This window comes from Anopheles maculipalpis, chromosome 2RL (assembly GCF_943734695.1).
Source record: "Anopheles maculipalpis chromosome 2RL, idAnoMacuDA_375_x, whole genome shotgun sequence".
NCBI classification, from domain to species: Eukaryota; Metazoa; Arthropoda; class Insecta; order Diptera; family Culicidae; genus Anopheles; species Anopheles maculipalpis.
This window is the reverse complement of record NC_064871.1, coordinates 20,965,807-20,987,274: the sequence shown is the minus strand read 5'-3', so window position 1 is coordinate 20,987,274 and position 21,468 is coordinate 20,965,807. Positions and strand designations below refer to the sequence as shown.

Genomic DNA, 21,468 nt, shown 5'->3' with positions numbered 1-21,468 from the left:
TTTAACCAGATCACTATTATGCCGTGAGCTGCTATAAAACTGTCACATTGTACGCATTGTGAGATCGTTCCAGAAGGGGAATAAATTGATTTATAATACTAGTTTTATTTGAATTGATTGCAATATGAAAAACTTGGTCTCTTTTCTTCAAGGTCTTCATCCCTTACAATTAAGAATATTTTTCTTTTAAATCTTGAAAGTGATTGAAATGAGAAAAAAGAACCTTTTTGCTTTCACCCTTAGGTGTTATTAGACGCACCTGCCACAAGCAACGACATTCTGGAGGTCCCTAAAAATACGCCTTACGTCCTAACGATGTCCAGGAGTGATGCGATCTAACTGTGATCAACGCAATCCCCATTTTAAGTGCTAGCAGGACATACATACATACAGAAAAAACACACGCTGAAGGAAGTTATTTAGGACGTGTACCACCTTTTCTGACACAAAAAGGCATCTTGCCCACATGGTGAATTCAGAATCAGCCCGGAGTATTTTTCTTACCGTATCAGCAGAAAAATCGGCTAACACCTTCTGTGGAAAGCAACCTGTAACACTCGGAAGAAAATGGTCCACAGGAAGTGGTGGTACTGCTGGTGGACGGCCTAGCCGCGACCTAACCATACGGCAGACGTACCACCGTCATCAGAATCATCACCGACGATCAAGGACACGTAAAGAGGGTTGCGCGGCGATCTTCTTCGGTTCGTCATACCAAAAAAAAAACAAAAAAAAAATAACGTAAAAACACAAAGCATGAAAAGGTCCGACCCTTGTAGCATAGCCAACCCGCAACAGCTTGGAAGGATCGGGGAGGGGGGGTTAGGCTGAAATGGAAATAAGAAGGGAAGAAAATTTAAACTGATCGGCAGCTGCCGTACCCGTGCCATGATCTGTTTTTGATGAAACGCAACATTTAATGTGTTGCAGGGATGAAAAAGATGGCGCAACTTGTATGGTGTATGTGTGTGTGTGTGTGTGTGTGTGTGTGTGTGTGTGTGTGTGTGTGTGTGTGTGTGTGTGTGTGTGTGTGTGTGTGTGTGTGTGTGTGTGTGTGTGTCTAGAAAGAGCGCAAGCAACTGCAAACCGAATACAGTGGACATCCCTGAGTGGACCGAATAAACCGCAACCGATTACGCGGAAGGTGCGTGCGAAGGGTTTTCTTTTCTTTCTTTTCAGTCAAAATATTGCAAGAAGAAGAATTTTTGGGAGTACTCGAGAATCGGGGTGCACGCTACAAATTTAAGTAAGCAATTACCCAAAATAAGAACGAACGAAAAGTTATGCCAAAAATCGAATGCAGATTTAAATTTAAAGCAAACCTCCCATTCTGAAAGCTTAACCAGCATCTAGCGTGACTTCAAGCACGCAATGTGATTTTGTTAATATGTTTCTTTTGTTTTTTTTTTATAAATTCTTACATCATTTGTGTGAAAATCGTTCCAAAACCTTGATAGGTTCAATTAACAAATCACTAAATTAAATTACTAATAGGGAAAAGAAAATAAAATCCTTCCGTTACACCTGCCAAGCGTGTAACGGGAACGGCTTTTAATTGTTATGTTTGTTTCGCGAGCATACCCGCGCGCGATTGGCACACGGCACATGATGACAAAATTAATTGCAACCAGCAGGATCACAACACACCACATCACCACTGCCAGAAACCAGCGCCAGATGGGTTTCGGCGTCAATTATCATAAAGCGATTAATCGTACTCAACGGATTGTACTCAGCAGCTGGTGAATTTTTATGCGTGCTTTGGTGCTTTCGGGGACTCCAAAACAGCCGATCTGGTGAAATTGATTGGTACTGGGCATGAATCTGCTCGATGCGCCGCACTAGAGTTTCGGTCAGGTTCAGACGATCGATCGAGGCAGCTGGTTGGAGTGTTACAAACTTTGGAAGCACCAAGCCATCGTCCAATCGCGCATCGGAATTTAAAGGGAGCCTGTGGCACACGGTTACTCCTACGATGGAACGGTGGAGAGAACCTGAACGTTGTGAAAGCGTTCCCCTCTCGTTAGTGATGAAAAACAGCAACCGAACTAGTGCAATCCCCTCAACCGCACTGCAAACGGCACGCGATGCCAACTCAATTCTCCAAATCCGGATGGCAGGTGCATCAGGCCTCGCTCTCAGGTCCACTCCACTGCACCCGGGGGCGCTGTTGTAAATTTGTACTGCCTGTGCCGAACGTACGTTGGGCTTTTAATGACTTTCAAAATTATAATAGCCGATAACGAGGGCTGACGATGATCGGATGGTAGCAGTGGCGCTCGTGTGATTAATATTGTGAGGCATCCAGACTTGTACCATCTTGGATTATAAGCATTTTAAAAAATTGTAAAGTGCTTGATATTCTTTGACTTGTACCTGTGCTGCTCATTGTAATTACATTGTGGCGGCAGATTTCGGTCTCATGTTTAAATGATTTCCAAAGTATGCCTTCTACTGAAACAAAGATCCTTATGTTCCAGATATTAAGCATCAGAATGATATCGAAGGTTGTTTAGTAAGTTGTTCGAAAATTCTTTACGATCCTGTCACTAAACAAGTCAGAAGATCCTCTTGTTCAAGTATATTTACTACGGGATCATCTACCTCAAAACTTATACAAGAGTCCGAAGAAGATATAGGCAGTGCAGCAACTAAATGAATATTGCCTACAAGGTGTTCTCAATGATACTACAAGAGTGACTTCGGCTTCAATCGCAAACTATCATAGACGACTGCATAGAACCATTACAATCCCATTACTCACAAACGTCTCTGGGGCATGGACTCTGCCGAAACCCTCTTGTTTGCGTTCGCGAGGATGCTACTCAGAAGGCCCCGTATTTGTATCAGCATCGCGCATCGAATAAAAATTCGCCAGGCTTCGGCGGAACGGTTAGGCCATGAGAATGACATCGGACGACCCAGCTCTTAAAGGCTTTTTTGGAAAGTATCCACATGGAGACGTGGTAGGCTCAGGTTTAGAAGGAGTTGTAGCGTTGATTAAGTTAACTTTCAACTGATATAGCAAAACAGGCGGATTTTTTCACCGAATGCTTCCACGTGCGGAAAACAACAGTTGATCTATTTCACACACATACACACCTTGGCACGAGCAAATGCATCTTCATTCGGTTCGGAGCATTAAGGAAAGGACACCATTTCCTTTTCAAATGCACATGAATTGGCAACCATGTTGCAGGCAGGATATAATTGCAACCGCACGAGAAAACCCCTAGACGATCGATTGATCGATTCATCAATCTTCATTAGAACGGCGACCACCTAACACCCGGTGCGTATCTTTTTCTGTTTTGGTCGATTATTGGTGTTGGGTCAAACGTTACCGACGCTTCATTAATCGTCATATAGCGTCTACCTTCCTTTGGTCGATCACTTCAACCAATTCGGAAGGATATGTTTCCTATTTGCTCATTTCCTTTTCAATTCAAATGTTGTTTCGAGCAGAAATAGGCCAATATTTTTTTAAAGCTCATGTCGATTAGTTTAAAAAAAAGCCCATTAAATGCTACTCTTATTAAAAATAATGAATAAATAAGAAAAGCACAAAGAAATGCGTTACGTTTGCGTGAATTAAGTCTAATGCTTGAAGCAAGTAAAACAATTTACCAGTTTGGTGCACGAAAAACAGACTTAACTCGTTCAGCGTTTAGCGATGAGTTTGGTGGACTGGCAGTCAAATCGATTGCAGCATATCATCTAACCAATCCGCCCGGAAGTGGGAGCGGTTCTAATTGTTCGATCGAAATAATGGAAACCCTGAAATGAGGTGAAAAGCAACGTGTTTCACTGCTATTCTCGTGAGATCGTTTTCCGATCACCGCGGCGAGGTGAGAGGAGCATGGAGTAGTGAAGGAAAGGGGGTTAAAAACCATACCGATCTTCCAAATGGGCAACAAAGGAGTGGCCACCCTATCGGAGGTTTCGTACAAAACGGGTACTGGTGCACCGGTGTAGCATGGGATCAGCTGTGTGCCGTGTGTCGATCGAAGCATCAACTTAAACTGCCATCGAAGAAGGGCATTAAGGGGATGACGACACACACACATACTCTTCCCCAACTGGCACGCATACCGGGCAACTGTCCCCTACTGTGTTCGGGGGGAGTCGGAGACAAGGGGGGCCAGTCTCACAGTTCATTCGCTTCGTGTGTACGCATTGTTTTGCGCGCGCTTTTGTTCGGCATCAGTGCGTTTTACGGTAGATATGCTGGAAAAAATATACAGAGGGGAAAATAGGAAAGGACAATAACATGCAAAGCTAGTTCGTTCGCAGTGCCGGTTTAGCCTATGGGCGGAGGGGGCCAGGGGCTTAGAATATCATCGTCTTTACGTTTATTGCTATCAGCAAAGATTGAAAGAAATTTTTAATTCCAAATTGGAATTATTATACCAAAAGAAAGAAATACATTTTTCATTCTAAAATGGATTTATTATCAAAAAAGAAAGATTTTTTTCATTCCAATTTGAAAATTCGTGCAGTAAATTATTTGATTTTGTCTAAGGGAGAACATAGTTGTTCAGTAGGTATCCTTTTTGTCAGAAAATCATCGATTGTTCTAGTAAGTGGTAAAGAATAATAAATCACACACTTTAACAATGTTCAAGATTCATGCAAATTTCCTCCATGAAACATTACGAAAAGAACACCAGCGGAAAATCTTCTTCTCGCTGCCGAGAATGTAATGATTTAAAGCTCCAGGTTGCCTTTGTTAACATATGTTTGAATAATTTTATTTCAACGCCTTTGATTCTTCGCCTAGCAGTTTTTACACTCAAGATACGAATTTAATCAAAGAATAAAAAACTAATAAGTGTAGAGAATAGCTCGAAAATCCAATTAAATGGCTTCACATGGGTAACAAAAATTGGGCACTTACCGAACTTAGATTCAACGTTCCAATCCGCTCCAGGGCCTTCTTTAATCTACCACTCGTTCGTTCGTATCTTGTTCCTCGAAGTTGTTTTTTTTTTCGTAAGTACGGCCTGCCGTATTGCGTATTCCTCGAAGTTGTTGTTTGATATCGATATTATAGATAGTGTTCTTTCAACTTCGATTTTTTATATTTCTAGCTAGGGTAGTTATATTGGTTATAAATTCTTTAATAAATACATAACTAGCTGAACCAGTAGAACAGACTGATAAGCTCGGGGTAACATCATTTTTAACCCCTCAAAAGCATTTCAACTATCATCTCCCATATACTTCATGCGATACTTACGCAAAACGTCGTCCAACTTAGCCAGAAAGCTTGTCACTTCGTGTGGCTCAATGCCCAGGGCGGCACTTGCCGTAAGATAAGGTACACCACTCTTCGAACTATGTGATCCCCAGCGAAGAAACGTGTTCCCATCGATAGTTTTACTATCCTCGGTGTTTACTACACGACAGCCCGATACACCGCGCTTCTGTAACATGGAGCCAATCATTTCCAGCCGACCTGAATTCCCTTGGAACGATGTCAGCGACATTGCTGCAAAAGCAAAAGAAGCGTCTGTTGGAAGCTGGAGAAAAGTACCACCCGGGAAAGCTACACTTACCGATTGAAATTGGATTGCGACAGGGTAAAATGCGTTCACCGTGTGCATGAGCAAGCTTTGCCATTCCTTCCAAAAGCATTGCGTGTGTTTCCTTACGTTCCTTCGTGAGCCTTTCATAACCTTGCTTGCCCAACGATAGAAGCGTCATAAGTACATCGAGCGATTGTGTCCCAGAAGCACGGCCAGGATACAGCTTGGCAACCGCCTCAACCGTGTCGCTTTTGAATCCCGCCACTATCGCACCGCCGACCGGAACGAGCAAATTCTTATCCGTGCTTTGCACGAACGCATCGATTCTTCCCACCCGTGCACCTTGTGCCAGCTGGTGAGTAAGGTACGAACTCTGCAAACCGTACGCATTGTTCACGATGTGTGGAATGTCGTACGTTTGGCAGAGTTTAGCTAGTTCGATTACATCGTCACTGCCACGCGGTGCGAAACAACTCGTCGTGGACAAGATGCAGCATATACGGTCTGCTCCCAGTTCTTTGATTTTTGAAACAAACTCCGGAAGATCGGTGGAAAACGATGAATTAGCGTCATCTTGGTTTCTTGTTTCCGACGCTAGTATGCTATCGATAATGATGGGCCTCAATCCTGCGGCTAGGATGCTCTTAAAGCACGATTGTTGATCCACGCGAGACCACAGGACGTAGCTTGCAGAGGGACGTTTGGAATGAATCGCTCGCAAAACTAGCATCATGGTCATGCCTGTAGCGAGAGGAATAACGGTCGCATGTGCACAGGTAGGAATGCCAATCGTTCGTATCCAATCACGCACCAGACAGTTGGTTAGGTTTGCCATTATCGTTGAACCTGCCGCTTTTGGTTGTGCATCGGTTAAGTTGCCGGAACGTCCAATGCCGTGGGAAAAGTTGTAATGCCTACGACGGACGAGATCTTAAAGCGAAACGATAAAACTTACACACATTATTATGCCGTGCAAGGACTCGATTTAGATTTATGCGGCTTACCACAGATGACGCGTCCTTCCCGTTCTCCGACACCGCACCGGGTAGGAAAGTTATTACTATCCAGCAGCGCTAGTTCACGCACAAAGTGTTCGATCATCGTATCACTCCATCCTGAAGCGGGCAATTTACGCTTAAATAAAAGATCATAAATATTACCGACACGGTTTAGTTTGCCGTTTACTTTCCAAACTCCTACCTTTTCGAGCAGCTGTTTGATTTCCTTATCACGTTCCAGGCGTGCATCGTTTGCGAGTGCCAAATAATTTTCCGGAACCAGGCTCTTGGCAATCGATTTAAGTGTTGTATCATTCATTGGAATGCTATAAGTTGGTGAATTTTAGCCTATGTTACCGGCAAACGGACCCGGCTGCCTGAAAGTAAATAAACATATGAACTGTCAAGTCGGGTTTTGCCAGGGTTGTGCGACAACCTGGTATTCAAGATCAATTGATGTCAGATATCTCCACTGCGAATATTATCTTGTAACTTGTAAATAAACTCAGATAGCAGTAAACTCAACATCAAATAAAAAAGCTTGTTTTTTTAAACAAAACCTGCAGCTTTTTGCTTTTAAACAAAACTTGCCTAAACATCAAACTTGGTCGTCGGTATTTTTCGACTGCCCTTTGAAACATCCTGTGCGTACAATTACCCTATCGACCTTGATTGCATCATCTTGTTCTAATTACCTTGCACAGCAGAAAGGGACGCGGCATGTTTGACAGTAGATAAAATACACGATCAAAGTTTTGAAACGCACAACGAGAAGAAGAGCGCGGCGTTGAAAGAATAGAAATAGTTCTTTTTATTTGTTTACATCTGCACCCGCTAGACGATCCGGACACATTCCAATCATTTTTTTGCGATCTTCTCTCCCCCAAAGTTCAAGACCAAGCGTGTGTGTGCGTGCAGTACCCAGCGTCTTTACGTAAATGAACTGAAACGTTTGTATCGACCGGGCACACGAGCGCAATAAGATGTATCGCGCCAACAAGGATTAATTGGGTGGCCGGTGGTGTACGAACCGCATTCCAATTGTGAAACTAGTTTTATTTCTGCCAAAAGTGCTCCATCGAAGTATGAGCGGACCGCCGGGATTGTCGATCTTCAACGATGGTGTTAGCATCAATCTTAATCGCAGCGATCGACAAAATGGCCTGGAGGAGGAAGAGCTGCAGGAGGACCAACGGCGCCTGCAGGAGGAGCTGGCGAATGAGGTGGAAAACGCATTCGACGACGTGATATGTGACGATAACGATACGCTTAATTCGTTCAGCCATCGGTACTCCGATGAGGATGACGACACGGCTGGACAGAGCACTAGTAAACGACCGCCGGTTCCTTCGATGGCGCCGCTATCACCGAGACTGCTCTCAAATCCGGCGTTGAATCCAATCGAACCGGGTCAAATGGCTCCCCTGAACGATTACGGTGGTGCTGCCCGGGAACTACGGTTACTGCTCGAATCGAAAACCCGAGAACTAGAGCACGTTACACGCGAGCTGTACGAGCAGCGGCACAAACATGAGCAGCAAATGGGCGAGCTGGAAAAACGGTTGCTTATCGAGCAGGCGGAAAAGGATCGTGCCAATATGACGCGCGACCAAACCCGCGAACTGTTGGTGCAAAGCAAGACGAAGATTTCCGAGGTCGAGGATACGAACGATAAGCTGCGCGCCAAGGTGTCCTCACTGGAGGATGAACAGGTGAAGCTGGTGGCCGAGCTGGAACAGAAAAATTTGAGGCTACAGGACACTTTGCTTCGGTACCGAATGTTAGAGCAAAATACGGCTCAAAAAGCTGATCGCCATACGGACGCGCTGCTGAAACAGATAGAAGAACGGCACAACGCTAAGGTGACCATGATGCAACAGCAGATAGACAATCTGCGCAGCGAGCTGAATGAACGGCAGCAGGATTGCCGACGGCTAGAGGCACGCTACGCTGAGCTGCAAAAATCGCGCGAAGCGATGCTTGTGGAACAGTCCGAGACGGTACAACGGTTGCAGGATCAGCTAGAAGATTCACAGCGTCAGTGCTCGAATTTGCTGTCGAAAAGTAAAGCGCAGGGTGATTTCGAGCAAGAAAGGTTACAAATGCGCAATCGAATACGCGCTCTAGAGCAGGAACAGTCGGGCTTGCAGCAAACCATACACGATCTCACGAACCGGCTGGAGAAAACGAATGCCGAACTCGACCTGATGGATAGTTTGGTGCACGGACAGGTGGATGTGGATGAGGAAAACCCGGCAGACGGCAAAAGAATGGGCGATGCAACCACGGGTTATACCTTTGCCAAACGAAATCTGATCGGAAGCACTCCGAACAATAATTTACGTGATCGTGATGGTGGTGGCGACGGAGGAGACAGTGATAATCGGGTGGTACGGCTTAAGAACGAGCTGCGTGTCTGTATGGCGGGACAGAAGGAGAAGCGTGACCTGATACGCCAGCTGGAAGCGAACCTGCAGGCGAAAGATCGCGAACTGGAGCAGCTGAAACGGGACGAAAGCGACACGCTCGTACAAATGAACCAGTACAAGGAGGAAGCATTCCGGCTGACGTCTAAGTGTAGAATACTGGAGCAAGAGCTGGTAAAGCTTACGGCGGATGGAACGTCCTCGAAGCAAGACAACACATTGAACCGAAGACGATCGAGCGGCTGCGATCTTCGGCAGGAAGCATTTCTTGAGGACAAAATTTTCTCCCTACAGCAAGCAAAGCTCGAGGCAGACGAACGTATCCAGACACTCGATCTTGAGAATAAACAGCTATCCGAACGGTGTGAAACGCTCCACAACGAAGTCAGCTCCTGTGCTGCGCTAAAGCTGGAGGTGGAAAAGCAAAAGTTTTTACTGCAGGACGCCCAAAAAGAATGCGAACGATTGAAGCGATTGTACATCGAAGTAAGCGGAGCAAAGGAGGAGCTTGGACGAGAACTGTCCACACTGCGATCACAGGACAGTGCGAAGCAGATTGCCGTCTTGCAGGAGCAAGTTGTTTCGCTGGAGCGGGCACTTCAGCTGGCCGAACTGAAGGCGAGCGAACTTGGGAAGTTGCTTGATAAGGAGAAGACGAACCATGAGGAACTGTTGAAGGAGGTAACAGCGGGTGCCGGAGCCAGCAGCAGTACGATCGATGGTAAAGCACAGCAAAGCCATGGTGGAAGCTGTACGAAGTGCATCGATGCGTTGACACAAATCTCAAAGGTAAGGAAAGTGTGCTTAACCTTCGTTTCAATGACCAAAAATACACTCTTACTTCAGATCAGATCAAAAGCTATCAGCTTTCTGATCCAAGAAAATGCCAACTTCAATACAAAAAGTATGACATACCCGGGTAGGTGGGTATAGAAAATAGGGGTATATTTCCATTCCATTAATTCCACGATCACTATGCCTTCACTTGCAGTTGGAGATCGAAAATCTCAAGCTACAATCGTCCTGCTCATCACAGCTGCGTGAAATAGCTGAGCTTAAGGTACAACTAAACGATCAGGCAGCGACCGTAACGGAGCTACACAAACGGCTCGATCTAAAGGCGGAACGCGATCAACTGCTAGATGAACTGAAGGAAAAAGCTGCCCAGTTCGAGCAGATCATACGCAATCAGATTTCGACCAACTCGTCTAGCACCACGTGCGACAGTGCCACCTCACCACTGCGGAGAGTTTCTTCCTCTCGGGATCAAAGCGTCGGAACCGATGACCCGATGACGTTCGAGGATCCGGAATCGAGACGACAGATGCGCGAGCTGGAGCAAAAGGTGCGCGAAGAGATGGCAAAAGTCTACGCCGGGAAGGTGAACCAGATAGAGGAAAAGTTCGTTGCACAGTTTAACCGATTTAAGGAAAACATCGATACGCTCAAGAACGAGCTGTACGATCGGGTGGCCGAATTGAAGGTACGCAACCAGGAGGTAGAGGTGCTGAAGTGTGCCATCGTAACCGAGCGCGAAAAGATGGGTGAACTGTTGGCACAGAAGGACGCCGATGCTCGGTCACTGTTCGATAAGCAATCGGAGCTGATGGGCAAGTATAAGACCGAGCTGGCGAATGGACAGCAAAAAGTGCAATTTCTCGAACGTGAGCTACAGGAGAAGCGTGAGCTGGCGGCCAACGAGCGACAGTCGATGGAGAAGCTGATCGCACAGATCACTGCCGAGCGCAAGATGTTCCGCGAGCGTGAGCAAGAAATGAACGACCGGTTCAAGGAGGTGGAGATGGAGTACCAGAAGAGTCTGGATTTGGTGACTGAAAAGTATCAATCGGCGAAGAAAACCGCACTCAATTATAAGGTAAGATGGGGTTTATGGATAGCTGTTTTTTTTTCTGAGCTTGCGACAAGCAATCAATTAACTTTCGTCTCACACACAAACCAATACAGAAATATGCGGAAGACAAGGAGCAGCACATGCTGAAGGAGTACGATCGCATCAAAGAAGGCTATAATGTGGCGCTCCAAAAGGTGCAAACACGCATGAAGGAAGCGTTGGAAAGCAAAGAGCAAAGTTTGCGAGAACGGATTGCTAAGATGGAAGCTGAATACGAAACAAAACTGCAGATTATTCGGCAGAAAAGTTAATGCTTCGTGTTGTGATTAGTATATATGTGTGTGTGTAGGTGAAGAGGTGATGATAGCTAATATATATAACCATGACGATATTGTTACACATTAACAAAACTGCCTTACATATTAGAAGCAACACCACCTCACTGCCAACTGCTGCCAGCAAAAACAGTGAGATTTTCGATGATGTTCTTGGTTCTATTTCCTTTCCACTGAAATAGAGCGCTTCTGGAAAATGTCCTGGAGAGCGCACACATCACGTGCCCCTACTTTAATTGGGGCAATAGAAAAAAAAGTATTTTGTCAGTAGTATTTGTTTCACGTTCAGGCGTAAGTCAAGAAAGTTGTGTTTGAAAATTGTTCTAAATAATCCTACTGCGCTACACTATCATGCTTGCAACGAAACAAGTAGTGTTTTTGTATATATATATAACAACACCAGAGAGAGTCATTTACGCCACTAATAAAGCAAACCCCTTGTTTAAAGAATATCTAGATTGGCTGCTTTTTCCTTGCTTGTGTTTTTGCTGGTTGATCGGCGACGATTTTGTCCGGCTCTTCTTCAAATTCAAATTTAAACAGCCGCGTGATTTATCGCTGAAATCATTTAATCCCGATTTCCTTGGAGGACTGTTTCAATTGTTCAATTTCAAAACAACAGGCCTAAAACCACTCTACTACCGAAATCTGTAAAGTTAGTAGAGTTGTGTGTACCGACACATCCACATTATCAGGTCAACATTGCAGCGGTGTGGGTCATAACTCCTCCAAATTCTTTTTTCTACTTCCTGGCACCTGGCAACTACTAGAGATCTCTTAACTTATCACTTTTTTGCTTCCCTATCGTATCTGGTACGTGGTACGTGGTACTTGAGTAATGGCAGCCGCTGCCTGGTTGAATTCCATGTTGTACGTAATTGGCTGCCTGAACTCAACATAATTGAAATTTTCTATGTTAAACAAAGCGCTATTTTCGATTAGGATTTACAGCATAGGAGAGCCTCAAACCGACGATGCCTATGTAATCGGCGTAGGCTAGAGAGGAAATACCTTCACATCCAACTTTTCCCTACTATTGTCCCAGCACGATGAAGATAAAATAGTATTTTCGCGCGAGAAATTTCATTAACCTTTACCGCCTTGTATCATACGTTTTCCTTTTCGGGTACTCTTTCACTCATTGTTCAACAAAAAAAAACCAGAGCGCAATGTTTTCTGACCGTGATTTTCTGGTTTAATTACAAATTAATAAATATTATACAGGCTGTCCACTCATCGTAACGTAAGCACTTATGTTTGGACATTTATCTAACTTCACTGTATCCACTTGAAATTCTTTTGGCACTCTTCGCCAATTTTGCGCGTCGAAGACGTAGTACGTGCCACGTTCGATTGTGCCATTCTTTTCGTACGGTGTCATGCCGGGCACACGGGTTATCCACACCTTTTCCTCCGTATGATATCGCCAATCTCTACTGTGCCTGGTGGGGGGAAGGAGAGGAGAAAGTAAAACGAAAAACATCATCAATATGGAGAAACTGGAGGAAAAAATAAAGCAGCGTGTGGAAACAAATCATTACAGTTCGGCAGCCGCTGCTAATTGCATCATATCACCAACGTTCGTGTAAAATAAATAAAATAATAGATCTTCCTTATACTTTTGCATCGTTAGCTTCGACAGCTTGTCCCTTATTGACATGTTGATCAAATACTCTGGTGGTACAGGGTAGTCGATATCCTGAGGCCTGTACGGAAAATCAACGAATGTTGAATTAGCAATAAGCAAGATAAACGAATCGATAAGGGTTTTTACCTCGCGGGCGCATCAGCGAACGGGCCACCAAAGCACGGGTACAGATTTTCCACCGCGGTCAGATTCAACCCCAGTGCCATTAAATCCTGGCCCATCGCTAGCGTCACCAGGTTGGGATCCGTTTCCGCTGCCCGAAGAAACGTTAGTAGGCCCACCATACCGAACTGGTTATTCACCATACTGGCAGGGATGTTTGTTACCGTTCCTATGCGCCACGGATATTTGAAGACGGGTTTTTAAAAATGAATGTTCAATTTCACCCTGCTCAAGCTGCAGATTGCCTGAAACCTACCATTGGGTGATGTTTGTACGCCTCGCTTCATCGCCCCCTTATCCATGTTAATGTTGGAATTGCCGGAATCACTCTGCAGGTCCATGCCCATGCCTGCCGCACTACCCACCGGTCCACTACCGCCAGCGCCCTTGCCGCCCAAACTATCCGTCCCACCGTGATGGTCCGGATGGTGATGATGGTGGACGCCTTGCAGACCTTGGCTGGCCGCACCCATCTGGCTTCCTTCCGCGTTCTGCGTGCCAGGCAACGCTGGAAAGTCTTCATTCGACATCGTAAACGCAATTTGTTCGGACGTCGGTTGTTTTACCATGCCAACTATAGCGAGAAAGAGAAAGAGAGAAGAGAGACATGAACATTATTGCTCTTTTAAATTACAGCGTTACGACAATCACTGCTGCTAAGCTCGATTTTTTAAATCTTACCGTAAGGTTTACTGCCCGGAGGTTGCAGCGCGTTCGACTGCGGCAGGGATTGATCGTTTTGGCCACCGCGTGCGTTCGTGAGCGAAGGAAATTCGGAGAGATCGAGCAGTGGCGGTGTGCCAGTTTCCGCCGCACCGCCGTCGAACACACCGTGGTAGTTGTTGAGGCTATTCCCACTTTGAGATCCGTATCCTCGCGACTGCATAAACGAAACCATATTGGACTGGACACAATGAAGGCGCAATGAAAATAGAAAGAGAAAAGAAAATACAATTAGTACGTTTATAAGCATTTCCATCAATTGAAATTATAAACACTGATCAAACAAATTATGAAGAACTAGTGACATATGTTCGGAACAAAAAATAATTCAGTAGATCTGGTTTCAATTCAACCTTTTTTGTTGAATATGATAGTAAGTGACTCACGATCTGTAGACACGATCGAAAACAATTTAATTAGTCATTTAATAACGAACACCGACGATCAACCGATTATGCTGCCAAAAAAGTAAGAAAATGATGCTACAGAGAAGGTGACAGTGATAACGTACGCGGTTCGACTCTAGAAAATATAGAAGACATAAAAAAATTGAAGAAAGATAATGAAATGCGTTTTCTGTTGAACTTGTTGCTCAAATTCCGTTGCTTGTTGCTTGAAAAAATATTAATGTTAATTTTTTCAACGTAATTAACAACAATTTCAGGTATTGGTCTTATAAGATCGATTTTCAATGATCCCCTCCCAGGATCCAACAATTTTTTGTTATTAAGGCTTTGTGTCTTTAAGAACTCAATCGTCTCTTGGTCCAGCAAGGCATTGTTTTGTATTGTAAAATAACACAATTTTTCTAAAAGCACAAGGCAGATTGTCCCTTTTGCTTGACAAAAAGATGTGTTCACAATATGCGACCATCGGATTTTATGTGATCTTTCTCTAAGGAATACCTTAAATGATACAAAAAGTAAGAGTGAAACATTCTACATTAATTGTAGGATGCAATGAAACGCAATTATACATTGGCCAAAAATAAACAATACGCCACCACCGTCTCTGCAGCTTGTGTTCTTTTAATGGAATAATTGCTTTTGCACTGTAAAACACCATTTTAGCAATCGCGGATAAGGGGGATATCAAGGCGTCATATCAAACACCGTCGGCGACGGACAAGGACGCCATACTTTCGTCATTATGCTTGCGATTTCCGCGAATATTTTGAATCGCAAAAGATCGCAGACAACGCCGACACGGTCAATGTTTCGTAATACCGCGCGCAGCCGTTTATGTGTGTCACACCTAGGATCCAAGTAAATTCTACCCAATTTACCAATGAATCACTTACATTTCGTTCCCCTATTCCACCGCCAGCTGCACCCGAGCTTCCTACACTACCCACACCAATGGTTGCTACACTCGATGAACCCGACACCGGTGCCGGCCGCTGATGATAGTATCCTTTGTGTGGCATTGCTTTCGGTAGAGTGGAGCACATGCTTCATGAAAGGCACACACACACAAGCACAACACACAATTACAGTAGAAGCGAAATATGCTTCCGGTGGGTAGGTGGCGCACAACAATGCTTTTCTATCACCCCACAAACACGCACATACACACATACACGCGCAAATACTGCACGCGAGGGGGGGACGAGCAAACAGGAACAGAACAACTCTGCGAGAAGGTTTCGTCTATACTGCGCCGCTTGGTTACTAAACGCTTGACAGGTGCAGATCGCACCGGACACACACTCACAGACTAATGGGACTAATGTTTCGTCCTAATCAAGTAGAAAGATGATGGCGAGCGGGTAAATAAGCTAGGTTATGAGCAAGCGCGACGAGAAAACGCACTAGGCACAACACACGCGCGCGCGTTTCAACACACGGCTTTAATAACAAAACTGCGCAGCAGATTAGAATGTGGTTGCGAAGGGATCTTAGTAGTCTTGCTTGTTTTCGTGGGGTGTTGTTGTTGCGTGGGTACGGTATTTCGTTGGGCGAAACGGGTGATTTATTTATGTTTTATTTCATTTACACTGTTCGTTTGTTTTGCTGCTTCACCACACCAGGCGGGCTTGTTGTGTGCAGGTATACTGGTATGTAATAGTTAGATGCATCCGGTATAAATGCAAGTCAATGTAAGTGATTGAGCGAGAAACTGTTATGAGCATCACATTAAGCACCATTAATTGTGTAAACACAACACAACACCAAAGTCAGAAACCAAACATATGCTCCCCGCGAGACAAACAAAACGTGCATCAACCGATGACCACAAAAAGATTAGCGAGAATGATGAGTGAGTCGAGCATCGGCTTGAACCGCGGCACACAGAGAGGGTAACAAACGCAGTTCATGTGCATGCGCTTCCCACAACACACGAATACATACAGAGGCAGCATCGACCCGTCGCGTCACTTTTAGCCGCTGCGACTATATAGCGCAACCAAAAAAACCTACACAACCCACAAATGCATCCGGCCTCTCTAAACGACGAACGCACCACGATACTACCACTACACAACACGATCACATCGCTGGCATCCGAGAGACTGTTGTGTGCGCCGAATGTTCGAAATCTATGCGTAAGAAAAATGTAAAGCGGAAGGCAGATGCGTCGTCGTTGTGGGCTGGTACATAGGAATCGGTGATAGTCACTGGAGCGGCGGTGGGGGCCAGAAGGACGGTATGCTGAGCGCTATGTAAATGTGTACATGCTGCTGCTTCACGGCACCCGGCAAAGGTCTATCACCGACAACCGATGCATGGGGGGGGGGGGGGGGACACGGCGCGATCAACTCAACACGATTGTGAGGATTTGTTTGAATGCAAACATATGCGCAAGCATCGCAATCTCAACACAACTCTTTTGCCACTGCGCTCTATCGTAGAAGAAGATCTTCGAACTTTGATAGCAGAATCTTCAGATCCCTGATCCCATCCATTCTTTCCTACGTGCATCGCAAGCCGCACATAAGCACCAAGCACAAATGTTACGGGGCGGCAGGAACATTAAGAAATGGACATGGACGATTCTTAATGTGTCCATGAACGGATTAACAGGGCAATAGAATAGGGAAAGAGGTATATGAATTCTTAGCAATAATAAATTAAAACATATTATCCTCATCCATCTCTACCCGTTAAAAAAGTCATAACAAACAAAAAAATTGCTGTGGGCTGAAAAAATGCAAGAAGCAAGGGTAATAACATCCAGTGCTCTAATGCTCTAAAGATCGAAGGACGAATCTTGCCGCTAGCTATAATCGATGGGGTTTTTTAATAGGTATTCTAGTTTAAAAAAAAACCTTTACCTCCTAATTATTCACTCCACAAAACAAAATAAACATAAATAATGGTTATTTTACCTTTTTATGGTTGTCATTCGCACCTGAATCAACGTGCAAATGTTTTTAACTAATTATTGCTGCTGCGTAGTGCGCTAGACGTAGTGCGTAGACTAAAATCCGCAAAATGAACTAGATGTCGAAGAAGCTCTTGTATAATGTGTGCTCGTATAACATCTTAATGTTCTAATCTTTGTGACTTTCTTTACAGTTCTACATCTTGGGACCTCGGGATAAGAACACTCTGAACGATCGCGTTGCCGGCTGGATAAAAATCCCAACGATTCTTAAAAGTGTTCATTAATATATTTTAGAATTGTCTCAATTGCAATGTTTTTTTTTCAATCATTCTGTAACCAAGAAGGAGTATCGACTGATCGCTGACAACTTTGAAGAATCGAACACGCGTAAAAACACATTTTAAGGACAGTCGTGGCCACACACATTCTTGTATAATGTTTCTGCAACAAAGGTGAGAATCCTATGAGCATTAATGAGACAAAACCAAAAGACACCACCATTCCCTTGTACCAACCAAAACCGAACCAAAAACCAAACATAGTACAGAAATAAAATAAGAACATGAGACGAAACAGGGTATAAAAACATTAATAAACATATTGATTGTCTTTCAGTGTAAGCAAAAGCATGGATTGGAACATTTCACAATTATCTTAAACAATTAAAATGTAACCTGTACACACCGTGTTTGAATTTGGAGGATGGTGCGCGTTTGTATGAACAATTTAACCTTAATTTAAATTATCCCAATATGAACACAATTCCCAGCCAAACAAATGGATGTGTGTAATAGTGTTGTTGTGCCATATATATGTGTGTGTGTGTGTTTGTGTTGATTAGCTTTATCAGTATTGCACTTACCATCGATGTGCCGCTGAGCCCAGACAGTGTCCTTCGGTCTGCGAAGCCTCCCGAGCCACTACCCGCACCGCCACCACCTCCTCGCTGCTGCTGCTGTCCGCCGACTCCCGCACCAAACAGGTTACTACTTCGGCCACCGCCCGACAACGCACTGCTCGCGGACGACAGTTGCCCCTGCTGCTGGCTACTATTGGGACCGTTACTAGCGAGCCCGGCACCGCCACCGTTCGGTCCGACCGTGCCACCCATAACGCCCGATCCACCGCCACCACCCGACCGGGGGTTTCCGCTTCCTCCGTTCGAGCTGGGCGAGAGGGGTGCCACCGACGATGAGGATTGATTGCTTTGCTGCGAAGGAGGGGTAGCATTCTGTCCGAAAGGGCCGCCGCTTGCTCCGACCACCGAAGGAAACATACCGGACGTTGGGGTAACATGTCCTCCGGCACCGGCCAACCCACTACTGCCGAATGCTCCGGCACCTCCGCCCACCACACTACTGTTGCCTCCTCCGCCACCGCCTCCACCTCCTCCTCTCCCGCTTAAGGACACACTGCTCGGTATGCTTCTGGGCGGTTGTTGGAAGTTTAAGTTTGCCATAACCTGCGCCACGTGTGATTGATGTTTAATTTTGGGGAAACATCGTAAATCAGCGTTTGTTTGTATGTTGTTGTTTTTCGATCGAATATCGTGTGTGAGAGTGTTTTTGTACGGTAAGGATATGGAAGCAAGGGTGTAAGGGAGCGCATTCCATCATTTTGACAAATAAGTGATGCAAACGTCATCATAACCCCGGTAAACGCAACACAATGTATGTTCGTGTTGTTTCGAATCAGCGAAACGATAACACATCAGAACAATTAGGACCCGCGCACAAATTTCCGTTTGGTTTTGTTGTTCGGTTGGTTCGATTTTGGTTGGTTTGAGATTTATAATTTACAGTTTATACAATAAGGCAATCAAAAACATAATCCATCCAACGAAGCAGTAAAAGTTTAGCAAATATAGTGTTTCCGAAACATCGAAGCCCCATATTACGATATGGTTATTGATGGATTGCAATTATTTATATTAGATGGGAAGAAAAGAGAAAGGAAAACAGTCAATTAGTGTTGGTACAGAAATATGGCAAAAAGGAGGAACCCGAAATCTGCTACTTGCGCAAACTAACTCATTCCTAATTATTATTGGTCCATATTTGATGATAAAACTTATGATGCTTTTCAGTTGATTGTTTGATTAGGAAGATAAGGCCCTTCTTTGGCAAAGAAGTATCGTATTTTTACTCGAACCGACGAAGCAACGAAGTCTTCGTTAAAAAAAAGGATTGACTTTAACGTTTCCCTAGTTTAAAGCTTGCACGGAAACAGTAAAAAAAAGATTTAATATGTTGAACAATCTTTTGAAGCACAATTAATAGAAATAAGGCGGCAACACCAAAGGAATCATAAAGCCATCAAACATGGCAAAAACAGCTAAGAATATTTTAATACCTTCTGGTTCACTTAATAATTCTATGAAACTTGTGTTATGCAATTTTCTTCTATTTTCACAATTTTAAAATTCAGAAGAACGTCTTGAGTCTGTAGCTAGTATTCCCATTAATAGAACATTGTTTTAACTGGTTTCTAAGTGTGTTTACCGTCTCTTATTTCCCTTATATGTTCACTAATGCCGCATGTAGCCACATGCCATACAACTGCCAGCATTTCTTTTACGCACTTTTCCCTCAAAAGCATGGACCGCGCGAAGATGCGAGGCGAAATGTTGATATCCTCATTTAAAAAATTGTCCAAAGATTTACTGAACGTAACGCAAAACGGATTTTAATCCGGTTTCGTTATGCGGTTATCGTTTGTTTTTAACTTCTTTTGTTGCACTAACTCAAACGTAACGTTGCTTATTGTATTCTAGCTCAACATCTGCTCTTCCCGTCTGTGTTTAGTTCCTAAAATGAAAACAACACCATGCTCTTAATCGATGCAGTAAAAACTGAAACAACCTACCTAACTTTCGTAAACACGATTCATAAAAATCTGTATCCTGAGTGCGTTAAATCCTTCCAGCTCGCCTGTATTCGATTCACTGTTGTCCGTCTGTTGTCTCGCTCGTGCAATGTGTGGTTGGTGATTGCCCTTGATCGCCCGTGCGGGTAAAAACTTTTTTAACACAGCAATACCTAGGTGTTAAACGAAATTGCTTTTCAAATGATGAAGTACTACACAGCACTGCCTCCTGCAGCTTTTGGATGGATTCAATTGGTGGCGGTGGAATTGTTTTCCCGGTTGCTATGATATCCGCCGATTCGCAAACACTAATTCTGCTCATAGTAATGCAATGCAAAACATAAAAAACCACACACTCTCACCACGCAGCAACCATCTTCGTTTGGAATCTCAACTCTCGGAGGTAGTAAAGCTTGTATGCGTCTTGTTGTATTTATTTTTTTTGTTCTCCTTCTGTTCTCGCCCTTTAGTCCATCTTTAACAAGAGTTCCTTAGAAAAAAATAATCAACCTGCCTATCCCGCACCAACACACACAATTTTTACATGTTTTATGCCCTTTTCCTTCCTTTCTTACTTTAACCGACCTGCGTGTCGTGGGAAAGCTCTAAAAAAGGAGCTGTTGACAGGGCCCAACCCCGGTAGAGGAGAGGCAAGGGAAATGAGCAAGGTTCGCGCTCATTCATTTACCATTCCAGAAAAAAATAAAAGCGGTGGGAAAATTACACGTAAAGTGCATTTTTGGGAGGAAGGAATTCCTTACTTCAATCATAAAAAAGCACACATGCCGTCACACATATATATGAAAGAACCAACAAACTGCAGCACAGTTGCGAATCGAGTAACGCAACAAGAATCCTTGGATTGGCAGGTTTTTTTTGTAAGCAGCGTGTGGCAGAGAAAGCATAGAGATTTCTTCCCATTCTTCTTCCACTCTAACCCAGCATAATTACCCATACTAACACAAGTTCAAGCGCGCGCGCGCACACATACACACGCATACACTCTTAAATGAAAGTGTAGTAGTGCGTGTATGTGTTTATACAAACAGAATTTTAATTTTGTGTGTGTAACTTTTTTTTTGTTAGTTTGTCTTTCTATTCACGGGCTATTGTGATGTTGTTTTTTGCATATTTTTGGAGCACTATTCCATTCAACATGGGAGTGTGTTTGTGTGGATATTATAAAATTTGAGATAGTTGCAGATTTTCAAATTCCGTAAATACACGCAAAACGGCTAACCGTTTAGGGTACATACAGTCAAGGATGGGGGATAATCGATTTTGATTTTCACCACAAAAAACACACCACCGCAGACACACACTTTAGCACGCGGCGAGATATTATTGATTAATTTCGTTTAACCAAAGTCGTCCGAACCAACCTCGTCAAGTCAGAATCCAATCCGGGTGTGTGTATGTACGCTACACTGCCGGCAGGGAAAGGTTTGCGTCGAGCTAGTTGTTATGTTGATATCATGCGCTGCCACTGCTGTGTACTGTCGCCGACAACGGTTGCCGCTTTTCGCCTAGCAATTATAAGAGAAAAGATAGAATGATTTTGTATCATGTTTCCTAAACGCTCTAGGATGGAAAACAAAACACAC

At 44.1% G+C, this 21,468-nt stretch overlaps 3 protein-coding genes across 3 annotated transcripts; 1 reads left to right on the top strand and 2 right to left on the bottom strand.

Moving 5' to 3' along the window:
* Nucleotides 1-5,201: 5,201 nt before the first annotated feature.
* On the bottom strand, nucleotides 5,202-6,845 carry LOC126557904 (O-phosphoseryl-tRNA(Sec) selenium transferase). Its single transcript, XM_050213815.1, has 4 exons — nucleotides 6,729-6,845; nucleotides 6,533-6,662; nucleotides 5,559-6,458; nucleotides 5,202-5,491 (listed from the first exon to the last, which is right to left on the bottom strand). The coding sequence occupies exons 1-4, from the start codon at nucleotides 6,843-6,845 to the stop codon at nucleotides 5,202-5,204; spliced, it is 1,437 nt and encodes a 478-aa protein (XP_050069772.1).
* Nucleotides 6,846-7,593: 748 nt separating this feature from the next.
* Nucleotides 7,594-11,115, top strand: LOC126556886 (putative leucine-rich repeat-containing protein DDB_G0290503). The gene is made up of 3 exons (XM_050212431.1): nucleotides 7,594-9,741; nucleotides 9,944-10,828; nucleotides 10,918-11,115. Exons 1-3 carry the CDS (start codon nucleotides 7,612-7,614, stop codon nucleotides 11,113-11,115), a joined length of 3,213 nt encoding a protein of 1,070 aa, XP_050068388.1. The 5' UTR covers nucleotides 7,594-7,611.
* Nucleotides 11,116-12,311: 1,196 nt separating this feature from the next.
* Nucleotides 12,312-19,951, bottom strand: LOC126557541 (regulator of gene activity). Its single transcript, XM_050213349.1, has 7 exons — nucleotides 19,865-19,951; nucleotides 17,862-18,461; nucleotides 13,631-13,853; nucleotides 13,206-13,523; nucleotides 12,914-13,118; nucleotides 12,681-12,845; nucleotides 12,312-12,581 (listed from the first exon to the last, which is right to left on the bottom strand). Exons 2-7 carry the CDS (start codon nucleotides 18,456-18,458, stop codon nucleotides 12,356-12,358), a joined length of 1,734 nt encoding a protein of 577 aa, XP_050069306.1. The 5' UTR covers nucleotides 18,459-18,461; nucleotides 19,865-19,951; the 3' UTR covers nucleotides 12,312-12,355.
* Nucleotides 19,952-21,468: the final 1,517 nt, after the last annotated feature.

Bases quoted from the DNA above. Each gene is read 5' to 3' on its own strand.
- LOC126557904 (XM_050213815.1), bottom strand. From the start codon at position 6,845: ATGAATGATACAACACTTAAATCGATTGCCAAGAGCCTGGTTCCGGAA. The intron at 6,663-6,728 runs GTAGGAGTTTGG...CTTTTATTTAAG, and splicing joins TCAAACAGCTGCTCGAAAAG to CGTAAATTGCCCGCTTCAGG. The intron at 6,459-6,532 runs GTAAGCCGCATA...TTTCGCTTTAAG, and splicing joins GGAAGGACGCGTCATCTGTG to ATCTCGTCCGTCGTAGGCAT.
- LOC126556886 (XM_050212431.1), top strand. From the start codon at position 7,612: ATGAGCGGACCGCCGGGATTGTCGATCTTCAACGATGGTGTTAGCATC. The intron at 9,742-9,943 runs GTAAGGAAAGTG...CTTCACTTGCAG, and splicing joins CGTTGACACAAATCTCAAAG to TTGGAGATCGAAAATCTCAA. The intron at 10,829-10,917 runs GTAAGATGGGGT...AAACCAATACAG, and splicing joins AAACCGCACTCAATTATAAG to AAATATGCGGAAGACAAGGA.
- LOC126557541 (XM_050213349.1), bottom strand. From the start codon at position 18,458: ATGGCAAACTTAAACTTCCAACAACCGCCCAGAAGCATACCGAGCAGT. The intron at 13,119-13,205 runs GTAGGTTTCAGG...CGTGGCGCATAG, and splicing joins CGTACAAACATCACCCAATG to GAACGGTAACAAACATCCCT. The intron at 12,846-12,913 runs GTAAAAACCCTT...TTTTCCGTACAG, and splicing joins TTCGCTGATGCGCCCGCGAG to GCCTCAGGATATCGACTACC.